Source organism: Brienomyrus brachyistius, chromosome 11 (assembly GCF_023856365.1).
Source record: "Brienomyrus brachyistius isolate T26 chromosome 11, BBRACH_0.4, whole genome shotgun sequence".
Taxonomy (NCBI): domain Eukaryota; kingdom Metazoa; phylum Chordata; class Actinopteri; order Osteoglossiformes; family Mormyridae; genus Brienomyrus; species Brienomyrus brachyistius.
In genome coordinates, this window is record NC_064543.1 from 15,945,334 (window position 1) to 15,965,312 (window position 19,979).

The 19,979-nt window shown below is 50.2% G+C and overlaps 1 protein-coding gene across 2 annotated transcripts; it reads left to right on the forward strand.

Moving 5' to 3' along the window:
- Window positions 1-25: 25 nt before the first annotated feature.
- On the forward strand, window positions 26-16,127 carry dhx38 (DEAH (Asp-Glu-Ala-His) box polypeptide 38). 2 transcript variants are annotated; one of them, XM_049029981.1, is made up of 27 exons: window positions 26-165; window positions 541-962; window positions 1,216-1,376; window positions 1,543-1,692; window positions 1,775-1,937; window positions 2,552-2,670; window positions 3,387-3,466; window positions 3,666-3,821; window positions 4,236-4,397; window positions 4,477-4,584; window positions 4,905-5,029; window positions 5,133-5,270; window positions 5,618-5,804; window positions 6,279-6,464; window positions 6,556-6,696; window positions 7,038-7,148; window positions 7,228-7,344; window positions 7,636-7,743; window positions 8,158-8,270; window positions 9,223-9,431; window positions 9,782-9,936; window positions 10,603-10,758; window positions 11,193-11,327; window positions 11,414-11,539; window positions 11,909-12,004; window positions 12,352-12,473; window positions 14,902-16,127. In XM_049029981.1, exons 2-27 carry the CDS (start codon window positions 634-636, stop codon window positions 14,981-14,983), a joined length of 3,735 nt encoding a protein of 1,244 aa, XP_048885938.1. In that variant the 5' UTR covers window positions 26-165; window positions 541-633; the 3' UTR covers window positions 14,984-16,127. The 2 variants fall into 2 exon arrangements, with proteins under 2 accessions (XP_048885938.1, XP_048885939.1); XM_049029982.1 differs by having other exon boundaries at window positions 30-165; window positions 599-962.
- The last annotated feature ends 3,852 nt before the right edge of the window (window positions 16,128-19,979 follow it).

Here is a 19,979-nt window from a genome sequence, read left to right on the forward strand (position 1 = left end):
GTCACTGTCAGCCACGATTCTGTTAATAAAGTTTAATCAAACGCAGTGGATTGTGGGTCCGCTATGGCGGCCCTGTGCTGTTGTTTGTAAGATCTACACAATATTTACAGTATACATGAACTGAAATTAAAGCTTACCTTGAGGACAAGAGTTTACATCCACTAGGTAAGTGCGCGACTCATAATTATGTTTTTGACAACATAAAGATGACTATGGGAACTGGTTGATTGTTCAAAGGATGTTGATCTACTCGACATATAAACGTTATGTGAGCCAGCTGTTTGCCAGTTTACGAATATTTTTTCCGACATTCCACATATATACCGTTATTTGTCGTCTAGTTGTATATAAAGTGTTTATCTCATTCAGATTCAAATTATGTAGCTGAGAAGTGTAGTATACTGCTCGTTTTGACAATGACAGTTTGGTGATTTAAATTTTCACAGCAGCTGCAAATCTGAAGTTAACGTTATGTTCAGTGTCCCGGAAATATTATTTAGAGCATGTATAAACGTTTTACTAAATTGGTGTTTGATTTAGTCTGTTTTAGGTTGTACAATATTTACGTAGCACCCAACTTTATAAACCATCGATATAGTATTTTATCGTCGCCCCTGAGCTGCCCGAGAGAAGATGGAGGATGATGCCACTCTCCACCGTCTGGAGGGCAGCAATTCCGGCGCGGAGGTCGGCGGGCTGATCGTGAAGAAGAAGAGCGCCGTGTCGGAGCAGCACGTCTTCCGGCCACCGACCCCTCGCACCTCCCTGTTGGGCCTCGATCTTCTGGCGGCACAGAAGCGCAAGCAGCGTGAGGAGAAGGACCGGCAGGAGGCCGAGGACGACGCCAAGAAGACAAAGAAGTCCAAGGTGTCTTCATACCGGGATTGGGAGGACGGCAGAGCCGACTCTGGGTCTGATGATGAAGATGATGATGAAGAGGGCAAGGGGGACAAGAAAGAGAGGTGAAGTGTTATGACCTACCAAACTTTTAACACAAGCACAAGTGTATAATATAAATATGTCTTTTATAAGTGAAGAATAAAAGAATAAAAGTAAACAGCATTGGTATTGGTGGCTTAGTTGAGGTCTTGCATGCGGCGTTATGGCTGAGTTTGTATGGGTTTCCTCAGGTATGCTTGATTTAGATGGATTGTGTGTAAGCGTGTCTGAGTGCGCTGTGATGGATTATCATCCTGTAATCTCCTTCTATGTCAGGAAATATCGTGTCACAGGGTCTGAAACGCCGTCCAACCCCGGTGGAGTTAGTGAAGAGTTTCGGAAGAGACACCAGCAGAGGGAAAAAGAATGGCGTGAACACGGAGTTTATGCCTCGTCCAAGGAGGAGAGGAAACGAGAAAGGGACAGAGATCGGAGAGGTGAGCAAAGGATTCCTAAATTCATACTTGGGTACCAGAAGGTACCTTTTACTTTAAACAGCTTCATGGTCTCGTTTTGTCAACATTTGCATGACTGAAGGATGTTGAGTTTCTGTTGTTTATTGTCATGTGACTGACGGACCACATGGATTCAATATTGCTGTAGATGAGCGGGAGCGCAGCCAGCGTAGCACCAGCAGGGGGAGCTCTGAGAGGGGTGAGCGTAGTGAGCGCTCGCAGAGAGAGGGTTGGTCTGAGCGGCTGAGTCGAGGAATAAAGAAGGATGAGCCCGAGAGCCCTCGACACCGGCCCAGAGGTTAGTATCCCCCCCTGATGGATGTGGCCCATCTGTGGGGCCCAGTACCGGGCTTCACTAAAGGCCCCCCTTTCCATTTTAGATGCTCCCACGCCGTCGCGCTCCAGCTGGGACGAGGATGACAGTGGCTATGTTAGCTCCCGGCGTTCCCATTGGGAATCTCCATCCCCAGCGCCCTCACACCGGGAATCGGACAGGTCTGAACGGAGCCACCGCTCTGGTCGGGAGAGCGAAAGGCGGGACCGGTGAGTATTCAAGCACCAAACACAGACCCCTATTACCTCACTGATCATTAAGATGCCTGGATATCTCACCTTCTCTGATGCAAAGTGAACATTATTATTATTAATGGGTCATTGCTCAGTGGTTATTGAAACTTGATAGCGGGCGGAATAAAAACTGGTGAAATTAACTATGCACAACAACCGGGTTAGTGTTCAGTGGGTGGCATTCTTTGCTTTCACCTCCAGGGTTGGGGGTTCGAGTCCCTCCCAGACTTTCTGTGTGTAGGGTTTGCATGTTCCCTGTGGGTGCTCTCGTTTGCACCTGCAGTCCAAAGACACACAATGAAATCTGTAAATTAGCATATTATATGTATCTGCCATGCAATGGATTGGCATCCCATCCGGGGTGCTCACCTGCTTGCGCCCTTGTGCTGCCTTGGATAGGAGACCCTGTATTAGATAAGCTGTTGGAAGCTTGCTGGACGTACCTGGTGCCTTGTGTTTTTTTTCTTTTTCCCATTTCGAAGATTCATTTGATGTGGTCCATTATCATGGCGTTGTTCCTGAGCGTGAGGCCCATGCTCGTCGCAGAATGGCGTTCCAGCTCTGACCTCAGCTCTCTCTCTGTCTCCAAGGTCTGTGAGGAGCCGGTACCCGGCTGATACCCCCCTGCCCACTCCCTCCTACAAATACAACGAGTGGGCCAATGACAGGAAGCACCTGGGCTCCACCCCCCGCCTGTCCCGCGGGAAAGGTACGGCACACGTACCCTCGAGCCTGACGTGATCAGACGGGATGCACTGTAATTGTCACTCCTCAAAGGATCTGTTACTGTTTTAATCATATCTATGCATGATGAGATGGCTGATCCTGGGAGTGTTTGTCAGAAGCCAGTTTGTTTTAAACCGACATTTTTTAAATGGATAATTATGGATAATTATGGTATGACACTGCAAGTAAATTGTGTGCTTTGGTGTTACGGTCAGTGAGCTTAGTTGTTACGGGCAGTGAAATGGGTTTAAGGTTGACTGTCTAGACAAGGTGGTGCAGTGGTTAGCACTGTTGCCTCACACCTCTGGGACCCGGGTTCGAGTCTCCGCCTGGGTCACATGTGTGTGGAGTTTGCATGTTCTCCCCATGTCGTCGTGGGGTTTCCTCCGGGTACTCCGGTTTCCCCCCACAGTCCAAAAACATGCTGAGGCTAATTGGAGTTGCTAAGTTCCCCATAGGTGTGAATGTGTGAGTGAATGGTGTGTGAGTGTGCCCTGCGATGGGCTGGCCCCCCATCCTGGGTTGTTCCCTGCCTCGTGCCCATTGCTTCCGGGATAGGCTCCGGACCCCCCGCGATCCAGTAGGATAAGCGGTTTAGAAAATGGATGGATGGATGGATGGATGTCTAGACAAGATGAGGAACGTTTTTGTCCTGGGGTGGGTCTTGGACATGGCTTATTGTGTTGCTGCTTTATGTAGGAGGAAAGAAGGAGGACAGAGAAGATGGCATCACGTTTGACACCGAGGATGAGAGACAGCAGTGGGAGGAAGATCAAAAGGTCAGTTAAAGGGGTGGTTGGGTGGAGGTGGGGTCTCACTGTCTCACTGTTATTGTGGCACAGATCTGTGCCTTTAAGTCTTATGCCCTCATTCGACATTGTTTCTTTATTTTGGGTCACCTTGTTTAAGAATATGTGCCTAAATCTGCGAAGGGCAGATAGCCAATGGCAAACGTGAAACTGGACTGTGGTTTTGCAGCAAGCCGACCGGGACTGGTACATGATGGATGAGGGCTATGACGAGTTCCACAACCCGCTGAACTCCAGCTCAGACGAGTACGTCAAGAAGAGGGAGCAGATCCTGCAGAAGCAGACACAGAAACGCATCTCTGCGCAGAAGAGGCAGATCAACGAGGTAGCCTTCCCAGCCTGCCCTCTGCTGGTCGGGGGGGGGGGGGGGGGGCGTGGCCACTCGTGAGATGTTTTAAACATGATGTGGTTTAGTCTCTGTGACATTCAGTTGTGCACCAAAAATTTTAAGGGCCTTGAACATTTTAATATTTTCACGAAGTAGCAGTGTAATCAGGCCGTCAGAGGCTTGGATTGACTTGATGGCTCTTTAGACTCATGTTCGCGAGAAAGAGCCATAGTTACAGACATAACATTTCAGATGTCACTTATGAAATGGCTGCTGGTGATTTAGTTACTGTGGGGAACATTCTCATCTTCTCAAAGGCTGCTGTCAGTGAGTAAGTGCATACATGGAGGCTACCTTTCATGGTTATGCGGTTCCTGCTGCCTGATGCCAGAATTGCATTGTACTCTGCAGGATAACGAGCGCTGGGAGACCAACCGCATGCTGACCAGTGGGGTGGTGCACAGACTGGAGGTGGACGACGAGTTTGAGGAGGACAACGCTGCCAAGGTGCATCTGCTGGTGCACAACCTGGTGCCCCCTTTTTTGGATGGCAGGATCGTCTTCACCAAGCAGGTAACCGCCCGTCAAACAGCACGTCATGTGATCAGTGATCATGTCACCTGTCTGACCCATATCACCTGTCTGCCTCCAGCCTGAGCCCGTCATCCCGGTGAAGGACCCCACGTCTGACCTGGCCATCATCTCCCGCAAGGGCAGTCAGCTGGTGCGCAAGCACCGGGAGCAGAAGGAGCGCAAGAAGGTAGCCTGCCTGCTGGCGCCCCCTTCAGCTAGCACTGTGAACTTTTAACAAAAACCATTGTTTTTGTGGATCGTGCTAAACGCAGCCATTATAACTGCTGAGTGCAGAGACTGAGAGTGTCTCCTTCAAAATACTGGTTTTCAGGCATGTGGAAGGTGTGATACATTCTCTCTACATACCTTTCCACATTTAGCAAGTTTAAGTTCTGTCATTAGGAGGTATTTGCCTTAATCTCCTGCGCGTCGCCGTCTGCGCGTCGCCGTCTGCGCGTCGCCGTCTGGCTCCATGGCATGTCTTGATGCCTCCTGCTTGTCCGACAGGCCCAGCACAAGCACTGGGAGCTGGCGGGCACGAAACTGGGCGACATCATGGGCATCAAGAAGACTGAGGAGGAGGACACCAGTGCGGGCAAACCAGTGGGCGAGGATGGCGCCGTGGACTACAGGTACCCCCCTCCTGAAGGCCTCTCAGACCGTCTCGCGTCCCTCTCCTGCGACTGCTGTCTTTCCTCTGATCAATGTTGTACACCCCCCCCTCGCCCCCGCCAGGGCTGAACAGAAGTTCGCTGACCACATGAAGGAGAAGAGTGAAGCCAGCAGCGAGTTTGCCAAAAAGAAGACCCTGCTGGAGCAGAGGCAGTACCTGCCCATCTTCGCCGTGAGACAGCAGCTGCTCAACATCATCAGGTACCTGCGTGGTGAAACTGCACGCCACCTAGTGGTGACAGCTGGACGGGTCTATTTCAGGACCTGTATCACAAATTGAGATTTGCTGCTAAGCCAGATCACTTGTCGGATTTAAGGCGCCCCAGTTTAAATGACTTTATTTTCGTTCATTTACATTTGGCCTAGATTTAAATCCCATAGGATATCTTGCTTACCTAAAAATCCAGCTTTGTGATGCAGGCCCCTGGTTATTAGTGAGCAGTGAGTGTGTGTTAACAAAACCAGGCCCCACCATTAGCTGGGTCAGACATCCCGGCACGTCTGAGTGCCCCCAGTTTGGTAACCCCCCCCCCCACTTCCCGCCGCAGGGACAACAGCATCGTCATCGTGGTGGGCGAGACGGGCAGTGGCAAGACCACGCAGCTGACGCAGTACCTGCACGAGGACGGCTACACGGGATACGGCATGGTGGGCTGCACGCAGCCGCGCAGGGTCGCCGCCATGAGCGTGGCCAAGAGAGTGAGCGAGGAGATGGGTGGCAACCTGGGAGAGGAGGTGAGGGGGTGGGGCCAGGTTTCACGTCTTCTCTGGTGCCCCTGTTTAGGACCTCCAGTTTTTTTTTAAAGATGGTTTTTGTGGTTTATTTTGTTACGCACACCCCATTTAAATGTCCGGAAAGTTTCTTCTTTAATTTGTTCCTCTCAAGTGGGCTTCTAAACCCACTCCGCATAGATCCTCAGACATTCTCCCTGGACCAAACAATCCCGAACACTGAATACCTGTACCGTGGTCTCTGTAGACCAAGTTGAGAAACACTGCTGTATAGCACTTTGAATTACCTTTGCATAAGTAAACTTGTGTAAGTGTAAATAAACTTGCCTAGAGTTTGATGGCCTTTACAGAGTGATTAAATCAATTTTCCTAGCTTAATATCTCTGATTTGTTAAACTGAGATCTCAGATCAGCCTTTCTGATGAAAGCCGGGTGGTTCTTGCATCAATGTCGACTCTCTGGGTGGTCTGCATCCAGGTGGGCTACGCCATTCGGTTTGAGGACTGCACCTCCGAAAAGACGGTGATCAAGTACATGACGGACGGCATCCTGCTGAGGGAATCGCTGCGCGAGTCGGATCTGGACCACTACAGTGCCGTCATCATGGATGAAGCCCATGAGCGCTCGCTCAACACGGACGTGCTGTTTGGCCTCCTCCGGGAGGTGAGTGTAATGGGCGTGGGGAAGTGGGGGGGGGGGGGAGGCATGGATGACACCAATGGTCAGCAAGTTTGACTGTGTGGAATCCCCGCAGGTCGTCGCCCGACGTTCGGACCTCAAGCTCATTGTCACGTCTGCCACCATGGACTCTGATAAGTTTGCCGCCTTCTTTGGAAACGTCCCTATTTTCCACATTCCCGGGAGAACGTTCCCAGTGGAGATTTTATTCAGCAAGGTGCGATATTTCAGTCCTTTTTCATTGATTGTCGATCTGCTGTTCTGTGCCTTCAGTATTTTACTTATTCTCAGTTGTCAAGGATGATAATGGTAAACTAGGAACAGCTGAGAGTAATCTCACAATGGTCACAGTGATGACGATGAGCTACTGTCAATTAGCTAGTGATATGACGTTGGCAATGAAATAAATGGCGGTCCTGGCGACGGTAGTCGTGGTGACTGGTAGTGATGATGGTCATGGTCGTTATGGTGATGAAGGTGATGTTTTTGGTCATCATGCTGGGAGTGTTGATGGTGGTCACTATGGTGCTGGTAATGATGGTGCTCATGATGTTCCAGACGCCCCAAGAGGACTACGTGGAAGCCGCGGTGAAGCAGGCCCTTCAGATCCATCTGAGCGGGATGCACGGTGACATCCTTATCTTCATGCCTGGCCAGGAGGACATTGAGGTACCACAGTGATGTATGTTAGGGTCAGTGCAGGTTTTATTTCTGTCCTTCTGACCTGGGTTTCTGGCCTCTGATTCAGGTGACATCAGACCAGATTGTGGAGCGCTTGGAAGACCTGGAAAGTGCTCCTCCACTGGCTGTCCTGCCCATTTACTCGCAGCTGCCCTCAGATCTGCAGGCCAAGATCTTCCAGAAGGTATGACCCACTCCTTCATCTAAGCCTGCATAATAAGGGTCAGTTATATCATGTAACGTAGTCATTGAACTGGATGAAGTAAAACCGTCCTTTTAAAGGTTTTAATGTCACCCATCGCTCATCATGAATGTGTGTAACAGACTGTGACCTTGAGTGAATTTCAGTACCAAGAATACAAAGACCGTACTCGTACTGGTCTTTGGCAGTGGAAGGTGATGTAAAACGAGTGCCAGAGAACACAGTACGGTGAAGTCGATGTTGAGATTCACATGTTGTTTCCGGGCACCGTAGGCTCCTGACGGTGTGAGGAAGTGCATCGTGGCCACAAACATAGCGGAGACCTCTCTGACTGTGGACGGCATCATGTTCGTCATTGACGCGGGATACTGCAAGCTGAAGGTGAATCTTAGCTCCTGGAGCCCTGCAGCCTTTGCTAGGGCCGACGTGCTCTTTTGTGTGTCTATGCACTAACAGCCTGTAAGAAGATTCCTAAATCATAACGGCTGATGGATGAGTTTAGTGAAGTTGCATCTTGCCCAGCAGACAATTGCCATCACAAAATTCATGGTTTATATTTGTGGTGCGGCCGTGTAGTTTATGAAGTGATGGCATGTCTACCATTAAATGAGATTAAATGTCATATGGACCATGTGACCTCAAGGGAGCAGAAATAACAGCTGAGTGATTGTTCGGGTTCTCCAGCTTACAACGACCATATGGACACCGACGCGGTCGGGCTGAAGCTGAATTTGTAATGACTCATTATTAAATGTCCCGATTGCTGATACGAATGACGTCCATCTGCTGCCCCAGGTGTTCAACCCTCGCATCGGCATGGACGCCCTGCAGGTGTACCCCATCAGCCAGGCTAATGCTAACCAGCGCTCCGGCAGGGCTGGCAGGACGGGGCCTGGCCAGTGCTACAGGTAAACACCGCTCCTGCCTTTACACCCCCCTGCAGCCTTTTGCACATCAGGTGGCACTGTGAGTCTCTTACTTTGGTGGTCATGATCAGACTGCAGATTTGCAACAACAGCCAAACTGCTTCTTTTATTTTTTTATTTTTAAAAATGTTTTTAAGCACAGCGTCTCATATGCAGCCTTTTGCTGATGTCGCCCTGTTGACCTGCTTATACAAACCAGTTTAGGCTCCTCTGGGCCTGGCGTTACAGAGGTACCCACACTGCTGGCCTGCTCTTGGGTCATTACCGAAAAGCGATGTACAGAAACCTAAGATAAGAATCCTCGTGACCTGCAGGGTCTTATTCTGAGAGCCGTCTGGCACCTTCCGGAACCTTTATCCATGTATTAATGTGCCTGCTTTTGGGTTAGATGTGATAACGCCTGTACAGGTGACTGGCAGGCTGTGGCAGCACTTCCTGCCCATGTGCCTTCCCAGCCTGCTTTGCCAGGCCCCGCCCCCCTCTGCTTATAAGCCAATAAGGATGTTTTCTGTGTGCTCTTGGTGACCTCACCTGTCACACCTGTAAGACCACGATGAGAGCTTTCCAAACTGACCACAAAATGGGATGCCACTCCCCCTTTTCCAAACTGACCACAAAATGGGATGCCACCCCCCCTTTCCATGGTTTTTCTTCATCCCCCCCCCCCCCCCCCATGATATTCGTGTGACACTGAACATTAGTTGCTTAGAGTTGATGACTTACATTTTTATATTTGACAGATGCTTTTATCCAAAGTGACAAATGATGAAAAAGCAGGGTCAGTCTGTACCAGGAGCTGCTGTGGTTAAGGCTCTGCCGGTGATGGGATTTGGGTCTTGACCCGCCGAGACCCTCCCCGCTTCCGTTTTCCTCTGCCAGGAGATACCCACCCCCCCATGTCTTTCCTATGCATCCCTGTCGCCCCTCCCACCAGGCTGTACACCCAGAGTGCCTTCAAGAACGAGATGCTCACCACCACCATCCCGGAGATCCAACGCACGAACCTGGCCAATGTCGTACTGCTGCTCAAGTCACTGGGAGTCCAGGATCTGCTGCTCTTCCACTTCATGGACCCCCCACCGGAGGACAACATGCTCAACTCCATGTACCAGCTGTGGATCCTGGGGGCTCTGGACAACACTGGTACGACTCCCCCAACCTCCACACCCTATTGGTTGTCTGTATCACACTCTGCTCCTGTTGGTCCTTTTGCGCTCAGCTTGCTGTCTTTAGAGAAACTGCCTTGTGATTGATGGATAACTGGGGTCCTAAAGTCAGCCCAGGGGCGTCTACAATGGTGCCAAGCAGAAATCGGAAGTGGTTGCCTTAATTATCATTAATTAACAGGGCTCTGTGCTAGTCGAGAAGTGGCTCGTTTAGGAAGATGAATCGGCGGCGTTCCGTGTGAGGCTCTCCTCGTCACGTTAATGACTTCCTGTTTCCGCTGACGGAACCTGCGTGACTAACTCCGTGTCCCCCTCCCCTGACCCCAGGTGCGCTCACCCCCACCGGAAGACTCATGGTGGAGTTCCCCCTGGACCCAGCGTTGTCCAAGATGCTCATCGTCTCGTGTGACATGGGCTGCAGCTTGGATATCCTCATCATCGTGTCCATGCTCAGCGTCCCGGCCATCTTCTACAGGCCCAAGGTACCGTGTGTGTGTGTGTGTGTGTGTGTGTGTGTGTGTGTGTGTGTGTGTGTGTGTGTGTGTGTGTGTGTGTGTGTGTGTGTGTGTGTGTGTGTGTGTGTGTGTGTGTGTGTGTGTGTGTGTGTGTGTGTGTGTGTGTGTGTGTGTGCGTGCTTAATCATTACATTTTGAGGAAATTTGAGGTCCTGACAAGGGTGTCAGTGCAATTAAAAACTAAAATAGGCAGAAGACTTTTTTTCTTTTGTCACTGAGGGTTAAGGTTAAGGCTGGGTAGGGGTTACGGTTAAGGTTAGGGCTGGGTAGGGTTTAGGTTAGGGCTGGGTAGGGGTTAAATTTGTCATTATCCGCCAGTATTAGTAGGTGTGTCTAAGCAGGGAAATCTGCAAACAGTGTTGCACATTGGCCCCCCAGGACCGGAACTGGGCCAACCTGCTCTAGATTATTGAACCGGCCCACGGAAGTGACGTGAATTTGGGGTTCTGCTTGAAAATGTGGCCCAGTTTCTTTTTCGACTGGTTTCCCTTGTAGCTCCGGGCCAGAGTGGCTGTTATTCTGTGGATCTAGTGTTAGGGTTAGAACGGCGCAAAAACCCGAAACCGCGAACGGCGTGAGAGCGGCCTCCACCTTCCTGCCTCCTGATTGTCCTTCCTGTCTCCTGCCGAACAGGGTCGTGAGGAGGAGAGCGACCAGGTGAGGGAGAAGTTTGCCGTCCCCGAGAGCGACCACCTGACCTACCTCAATGTCTACCTGCAGTGGAAGAACAACAATTATTCCAGCATTTGGTGTAACGAGCATTTCATTCACACCAAGGCCATGCGTAAGGTAAAGCGCCTGGGGGGGGGACCTGCTGCTGGGGGTCGGGGCTCAGCCCTCAAATCCATTACAGAGCAAGGGAAGGTATAGTGGGGTTTAATGGGGTCCTGGCAGACTATGTATACCAAACCTGACCCGTTTTCTCTGTTAGATTGTGTAAAGCGTAGAGCTTATTTTTCACAAAAGAAAGCCTCTGTGCTTCTGGAAACTTCCATAGGGGAAACCAGGAACAATTGCCATTGACTTTCAATGCATGTAAATAAGAAAATGGCAAGAAAATAGTGTTAAAGGCGCTTTTTAAATGTTTAAAATGATTTAGCTATTGCATATATGTCTTTTGATCTGAGGGTTTTTCTCCAGTGAAAAGTCCCCGGTCTCCTGTGTCACGCTCTGGGGGTAAAGCGTGGGGAGGGGTAACCACTCCTGCTGTGTCTGTGTCACAGGTGCGAGAGGTGCGGGCCCAGCTCAAAGACATCATGGTCCAGCAGAAACTGGACCTGCTGTCGTGTGGCTCCGACTGGGACATCATCAGGAAGTGCATCTGCGCCGCCTACTTCCACCACGCCGCCAAGCTCAAGGTGCGAGTCCCGCATCCCAGCCCCTCGTCGGACTCGGCGCGCCCAGCCCCCGCTGACCACCTGTCTGTCTGTCCCCCCACTCACAGGGAATCGGGGAATACGTCAACGTGAGGACCGGCATGCCCTGTCACCTCCACCCGACCAGCTCACTCTTCGGCATGGGGTACACCCCCGATTACATCATCTATCACGAGCTGGTTATGACCACCAAGGTGAGAGACCCGCAACGCCACCTGGTGGTTGCCAAGCTGCAGTTCGCCTGTGTGCCGGTTTGCTGTCTGTGTGGTGAAAAATTACTCTGGCAAAAATGGCGAAACATGCTAAGTAACCAAGAACAAGCATCCAGCTGCTTTTCTTCATTTGAAAAGACAACTTTTGTTTCTGGTCAAGTATTGAGTATCGTGTGAATGTTGTTAACAATGATTAAACGAATTAACTTTGAGGAGGACACCTGTGCATGTCTGTAAGTGTGTGTGTGTGTGTGTAATCTGCCTCAGTGCTCGTGTGATGCCGCCTGTGTGTGAGTGTCATGCGCTGTGATAACGTGTGTGTGTGTGTGTGTGTGTGTGTGCCTCTTTCAGGAGTACATGCAGTGCGTGACAGCTGTTGACGGGGAGTGGCTTGCTGAGCTGGGCCCCATGTTCTACAGCATCAAACACGCTGGAAAGACTAGACAGGTGAGGACCAAAGTGTCTCCCTCCAATTCCGCTGTGTTCCTTACATCCTACTGCTGTAACGAACACTCTGCTTTGCTGAAATGACCGTATGGAATTTTGTCAGACTTCCTTGGACTGGAAAGTCCATCAGGCTGGAAAATAGCAAACGCTTGTCGCCTTTGGTTATGGTAGCCTGGGACCCCTGCCGCCTCGCAGGCCGAATCTCGGTGTCTTCGCTGGGGGGTGGGGAACTGCTGATGTGGCCGACGCATTTGCCCCCTCCTGTGTTTGCCGCTGCACCTTTTCAGGTCCTCACATCTCCCACATCTCTCCCGTCTCTCACATTCCTCACGCCCCTTTCTTTCCAGGAGAACCGGAGGCGCGCCAAGGAAGAGATCTCCATCATGGAGGAGGAGATGTCCCTGGCACAGCAGCAGCTGCGGGCACGGCGGGATGAGCAGGAGAGGAAGAGCAACCTGGGCAGTACCAGGTATGCCCCCATTTGTACATGCACGCCCCCCGCTCTCCACTGTACACACAGTTTCCATCTGATCGTGTGGGTTTTCCGTGATTCCACATTTAGCTCCAGTTGAGTCACTGTTGAGCTCCAGACTGGTGTTTCCCAACCTGGTCCTCTGTAGCCGCATGTTCCTGTCTGTGACTCTGCCGTCTGTAGCCATGTGTTCCTTTCTGTGACTCTGCCATCTGTCTGTCTGTAGCCGCGTGTTAGTCTGTGACTCTGCCGACTGTCTATCTGTAGCCGCGTGTTCTTGTCTGTGACTCTGCCGTCTGTAGCCATGTGTTCCTTTCTGTGACTCTGCCGTCTGTCTGTAGCCGCGTGTTACAGTCTGTGACTCTGCCGTCTGTCTGTCTGTGGCCGCGTGTTACAGTCTGTGACTCTGCCGTCTGTCTGTCTGTGGCCGCGTGTTACAGTCTGTGACTCTGCCGTCTGTCTGTCTGTGGCCGCGTGTTACAGTCTGTGACTCTGCCGTCTGTCTGTCTGTGGCCGCGTGTTAGACAGTCGGCAGAGTCACAGACTATCTGTAGCCGCGTGTTCTTGTCTGTGACTCTGCCGTCTGTAGCCATGTGTTCCTTTCTGTGACTCTGCCGTCTGTCTGTAGCCGCGTGTTACAGTCTGTGACTCTGCCGTCTGTCTGTCTGTGGCCGCGTGTTACAGTCTGTGACTCTGCCGTCTGTCTGTCTGTGGCCGCGTGTTACAGTCTGTGACTCTGCCGTCTGTCTGTCTGTGGCCGCGTGTTCCAGTCTGTGACTCTGCCGTCTGTCTGTCTGTGGCCGCGTGTTCCTGTCTGCGACTCTGCCGTCTGTCTGTAGCCGCGTGTTACAGTCTGTGACTCTGCCGTCTGTCTGTCTAGCCGCGTGTTACAGTCTGTGACTCTGCCGTCTGTCTGTCTAGCCGCGTGTTACAGTCTGTGACTCTGCCGTCTGTCTGTCTGTGACCGCGTGTTACAGTCTGTGACTCTGCCGTCTGTCTGTCTGTGACCGCGTGTTACAGTCTGTGACTGCCGACGTCTCTTTCTATTCTTCTTATTCCTCACTTTTTTTTCCCCTGGATAAAGAAATATTGGATGAGCTTTTCTCACCTTTCTACTCTCCTACTGAGAGAAAAAGAAATTATATTGCCCTCAGAGCTGACCCCTATTACTGTATCAATTTAAATTGTGCCACAGAAAAAAAAAACTTGTATTAATTTTTAGATTAAACCGTGTTAATTCTGTGCACGTCAGCAGGCTTCACAACAGGAGACTGACTGTCTAGATCAACTATATATAACATAAAATATAAAATCCATTCATTATTGATTAATGAGGTCATTTATCTGTACCGGAACGTTTACCTGGGCACTTGCATGGTGGACATCTTGACAAAAATCACAATGAACGCTGACATTTTCAGTCTGATTTTTACGGGTTTTTGAGGCACGTTAATGTAAGTCGTGCTGGGCCTGGTGACGCGCCTCCTTTCTGTGGCACTTTGCAGCCTCGTTGAAGGACCATGTAGCAGCATTGGATCGGCACCGGCTCTCGAGGGCCCAGCTAGCACTTATTAGGACCCTGGCATGGCCGCACCGGCATCTCCGAATTGCTCATTTATTTTCGGAGGTTACGGAGGTCTCTTCTTTGGGTTCGAGTGACATTTCAAAAACGGAGAACCGGGGAAGGGGTGGCGATGGGGAGGGGTGATGCTCAGCACTCAGCCCCTGTGAATAATGGTGGCCGTGGGGGGGGAGCAGGTTTGATGTCCAGATGGGGGCCCTGTGTGGCGTAGAGAAGGTAGAGAGTGAATGAGATCTTACTGCCTACTGCCGCCCCCCCCACCAACCCGTATTCGGACTGAGAAACACCTGGTTGTTCAAAAGGGACAAACTCTCATACATGGGGCCTCTTACAGCACTCGAGGTGGCTCAGGCACCGATCTGTCTGCTTTTAATCCAAGTTCTAAAAGAATCTGGCAAAGACAGCCGGCCTTCCATCCATCCATATTCTAGCTGCTTGTCCTGGTCTGGCTGGCGGGGGCTCCTCCCACTGCTTTAATCTTGGGAAGCCTTTCTGCCACAGCCGTGTGTGTGTGCGTGTGTGTGTTAGTGAGAGAGCTCTTTGTCAGGTTTGAGGTGCTCTTTCTTGAGGGTCCTCAGTGCACTACTCTCTTCATCAGTCTGTGAGTGTCGTGCTGGGGGGTGCCTGTGCCCTCCGTGGTCCCGCGCCGTATTTATCGGCTCTCCTCTGAGCCACGAGAAACTGGAGGAAAAAACCTAACAAGATATCCTAGCTGAGCGTTCGACGCTGTGTAGCTCGTCTTCTCCCAAGCAACTGATTCCGGGGTGTGCCTTCTCACATCTGATATCGCTGAAACACATTTCTGACCCCACCTCCTGCCACTGTGCCCCCTTCCCCCCACAGGTCTGTGAAGATCTGCACTCCTGGCAGAAAGGAGGAGGCCCCTATGACCCCAAAGCGTACACCAGCTCGATTCGGACTGTGAGCCTCTGCGGACAGAAACCTACCCCTCACCAGCAACACCAGCAGGCTTCTCACTTAGAGCGGAGGCCTCGCCTCTGGCCCACAGACAAACAGGTTTAATCTGCCCACCTTTTTAATGCAAGGATGCAGTTTTACAGGGCTGGCCAGTAGAGGGCGGAAAAGTATAAGACATGACTGCACTGTGGATAGATCAGTTCCTCTGCTTCGATTTTAAATGTACTTGTTCTCCCGTCCCCACAAAAACAGTGGTATTAATAAGTCCATTTGTTTTGAATTCCTGTGACATGGAGAGTATATATATTTTTGTTTTTATGTGATGGAAGCTTTTTAAAATAATGAGTAGTGTTTTGATGTCTGGTGTTATAGGATTGGTCTGCCCAGGTTATTGAAATGAAAGCCCCTTCCCTCTGGTCTTTAAACCCCATCACTTTAATTTGCCGTTCGCTCCCAGCTCTCCTTCCAGCTGCCTCTGCCTGCAGGAACCTCAGAGGCTCGGGGGGCTTTATCACGCCATTGTTATTCCTTATCCTCCATCTTAAATGGACGTTCTTCCCATTTTTTTCTGAGCTCAGATGGCCAGGTATATGGTATTCAGTGGTCAGGTTTATATTTTGTTTATTTCCTTTTGTTTCTTTGGTACACCGTTCCATGTCCCGGAACGAGATTAGCCAAAAAAAAAAACCATTAAATGTATTTTTCTATGTATAAATAAATGTAATTTTGTGATGTCGCATCCTGACTCTGGATGGCCGATTTTGATTTTATGACCATAGTTAGTCTGAGAAGCTGAAGGCGACACACGTCACACTGGGAACCATGATCCTATCAGGCCCAGTTTGAGAGGTTCATGCCTTGTTGTTTGTAGAATGTTCCGCTTCGCAGTCTGTCCGTTATGTGAGCTGCAGGAACATAATTCGGTAGAGTGATGCAGTCGTTCGCAGCGGACGGAAATGTAATTTTCAAATTGCTCTCATCAGATCGTTTCATGACCTTTTGTATACTACTTTTGAGAAGTGGTATAAGCATGCTGTGTAAAAGGGATGTGCCCGTGAGTGGGTTTTATGTTTTGCTTTCAGCGCTTACCTACCAGCTATGAATAAATGCATTTGTTTTTGTAAGGATCATGTATAAATAATTTAAAAATATTTTCTCTGGCCTCCTTACTCCCTTTCTGGTCCAGACCTCGGTGTTGTCGACGTGCATCTCGTTACTGCCGAAAAACCCTTAAATTGCCTGCTCCACATTTGCCGACATGTCCTCTGCTCCCCCCCCCACCCCCCCCCAAAAAAAAAAACAAAAAATTACACCTCATTTTATGTCCAGGAAACCGTTGTCCTGCTGATTGTGCACGCGTGAGCTAGCCATGTCGCTGTCTGGCCCCAAGGGGGGTTAGAGACTCATGATGTGCCGACGTGTAATCGGGTAAAATGAGTTGACTGCGAACATTTTACAGACTTAACTTTGCTAATGACGACAGTGCGGGAGAATGTAGCAGCACTCGTTTGAATAAACAAGCAGATGCGGTCTGGGACGCGCTCATTAGCGGCGCGGTGGAAGGACAGACGTCTCTTAATTAATTCCCTTTTCCCAGCAGCCCCGGGGCTCCACGCACACAATTCAATTACTCGCCTGGAGCCGGCGAATATTTAATCAGCCACTGATCAGACAGAAAGGTGAGGTGACACAATCCAATTATAATTATGATGGATGGACCCACCTTGGCCAAACAAAACTGTGTCCTTTACTCTTCTCCATTTTATTTTTTTTATCTTTTTTTTGGGGGGGGGGTGATGGGGGGGGGGGGCATGGGATTTACAGGGACCTTGAATGTTTCATTGATTTCTTGGCTGCTTTGATTGCATTTGAAAAGGCCGGCAGGTTGTGAAACTGCATCTTTCGGACGGCAGATTTAATTGCGGTTCTCTGCTGGAGGAGGATGTGTGCCAACAGAGATGGTGGGGGGGTGTCCTTCATCACACACACACCCACACACACACACACACACACACAAACCCCTCTGCTGGGTGCGACTTTCTGCCTTTAAACCGCGGTGGGTGTGATGTCGCATTATACGCACTGGAGAAGTATGTAAATTCTAACGCTTGTTCTGAGTCTCTCAAACGGAACTAATAATGTGCCATATTTCCGGTTCCTGCCCAATATCACCTCTCGCTGCTTCTTCGTCTGCTGTGTCACGGTTTCCCAGCGTCCCCTGTCCCCGAAGTGAGTAGGCAGCAGTGCTCGCCATTTCTCGAGTGGTGTGTGACGACTAGGTAGGCTGAGGTAGCAGCAGCGGTGGCTCCTCTGGGACCTGCCAGTCGCTTGACGGCCGCTGTTTGGTAGCACTCGGTGCCGTGCCGCATCGCCGAACGTGACACTGAAGTGGAACTTCCCTTGGAAGGACTGTTTAACCTCCCGATGCTCATTCCTCTCAGCCCCATTATCCCACCGCCTTTGACCGTTTCATCAGTATCATGAGTGTGTGAGGATTGATTGGGCACAAATGGTTGATGAGTTCCTTTATTAGTAGTAATGTTTTGGAAAAAATTTATGAAAAAGACAAATATTAATTCAGTTTCATACAAAAGTTTCCAGATTCTGAATTAGTCATTTATCCTTTGATCAGGCAGCAAGATAGTTGGGATTAAACTGCCTGTCCAGAACAGCAAATAGAGGCACTCTCCATATACCAGGGCTGTCCGGTCTGCTCTGCTTCACACAGGGCACTGGGCCACCTGCACTGTCGCCCTTCTTCGCAGGACCAATAACATCCCTGATGTCTGGTGTCAGTGGGCCGTTTGAAACATCACGAGCAGACCCCTGAGATACCACAGAGCCCGGTTTGGCCACGGCTAGGTCCAAGCTTCTGGGCCGAGATCCGGTACTGGTTTGTGTTGCCGCTCGCCTGGGAATGCTAAGAAAGCAAAGTCTCGGTGGTGAAACGCTGTGTCCCCCATCCGTCTCAGGTCGCCCCCCCCCCCCCCCCCAACCACGTGTCGCTAGGCAGCCAGCGATGGCCACACTGTCATTTCAAACGTAATAAGAGCGCAAGTGAGATTGATGAGGCAAGCAGCGGCATCAACCGCTCTTTTAATTAACTGCAATCTAGTAATCGCTCTCCGATAACGGTGCGGAGGGAGGCATTCTTTACCCCCCCCCCCCCCACTGCTGTCTGTTGCCACACCACCCCATAATGAACAGGCCGCTGGGACCCAATTACATCCAAACCTGCATTAGAAGCTCAGTGGGGCCCAGTGGAACTTAACTGGAGTTATTCCTCTGCTGCCCACCCCCAAATCCCCGCTGGGCTGTGCCTTTGTTTGACTGAATTTAGAGGAGGATGTCACCATGTCTTCCTCCCCCCGCCTCATCCGCGGACTTTTCCGGCTGGCCGTGGCTTTGGCAGGAACGAGGCCCCTCGCTCCTGCACGCCGTAGAGTGAACTGGGGACACCGCATTCCAGGGACACTTTTTAAACGCAACATTCACATCTGGCGATTGGTGGGGGGGGGGGGCAACCTTCAGTTTTGTTCGGAATCAACGGCAGGATCAACCTTCACTTCACACTTACGGGGATTTTTTTTTTTTACATTTTTCCTCTGGTACTGCATGCAAAGATACAGGGTTCATACAGTAAGGACAAGAAAAATACAGGCCAAAGAAAAGTGGTTGTTGCCAAGTGAGACAGTCCTGCAGAAGTAGTTCTTGACATCCTGGATTGTTCTGGTTCCCAGAGATTGTTGGGAGGGTGCCCTCGTCCTGCAGATGTCCACTGGAGTTTGTAGACCAAGACTTGCTTGGCAGACGGGCAGGCGTGCTGCAGTTTGGGCATGTAGGGGGCCGAAGTTGATTTAGATTTTTGCCTTTACTTGTTAGTGTCATTCCTGTAATGTACAGATTGAATGTAAATCTAATCATGCACAGTATAATTGAACATAATTTCATATTAACCAAACTAGATGCAGGCAAAACTTGATTCCAGAGCAAGCAGATTTGTTCATTTGTTTTGTGAAAAACTGACTGTTTAGTCCCATTATTGCCCAGTCAGATACATTGAAATTTGTTGGGTATTGATGTAGATCTGTAGCTAAGTTAAGGTCTCAGAAAAGGAAAAAAAACAGTATGTCTACATGTGCGAAAAAAAAGGATTACAATAAATTTCATGCTGATGTTCACATAACCGTGTGGTGAACCTTCACCTGAAGTACCGATTATAAACTACATGGCAAATTTCAGAATAACAACCATGCAGTGACTGCAGTGGAACGATCGCATTACAGAGCAAACAGGTATTCACTGCAGCAAATTGGCAAAAACCCATTTGTTACAACCTTGAGAGGAGGGGGGCACTGATCACATAGCAAGCTGCGAACGTTCTGACCCCTCCTCCTGTTACCTGAGCAGATCAGCCTCTGAGGGTAAAGTGCGCCCCTCTGGCTTGACAGGCTAGGCGAGATTATTGAGTAGTTCATCAGGGCTAAGCTAACGGGGCAAGACTGCTCGCGCTCAGAGGGAGCAGGCCGATTGGGCGAGAGGCCATGCAGCCTGACCCCGCGTACTTCCATCAGCCCCGAAGCAGCCGAGGTTTCAACCCCCCCTCCTCGGCCCCAGAGATCCTCTGCTGCTGCGCGATTGATTTAACTTTCACATACAATATACAGTAGCAATACCTAGAATAATTACAAGAGGTTACTATGCTATCTCAATATATATGGAGACTACAGGGGGTTCTCAGAGTAAAGCTATGAGAGTTTTAAAACTATTTTTCTGCGTTGAAAACTCGAAACGACGTAACTTTGTGATTTGTGTTATCAAGTTATCTGCTGTTATCTGCATCTTGCATTGGTCCAAATGCGACCCCACTGTATGTGATTCCTACTGTAAGCAGTGATCCTCCTCGTCCATGCCGACCCGTGTACCGCAGTGCAGTCATCTCTACATCCTACATTTCCCACATGATTCAGCCCTGCTGCCTCCTTTCCAGTGTATATTTCTAC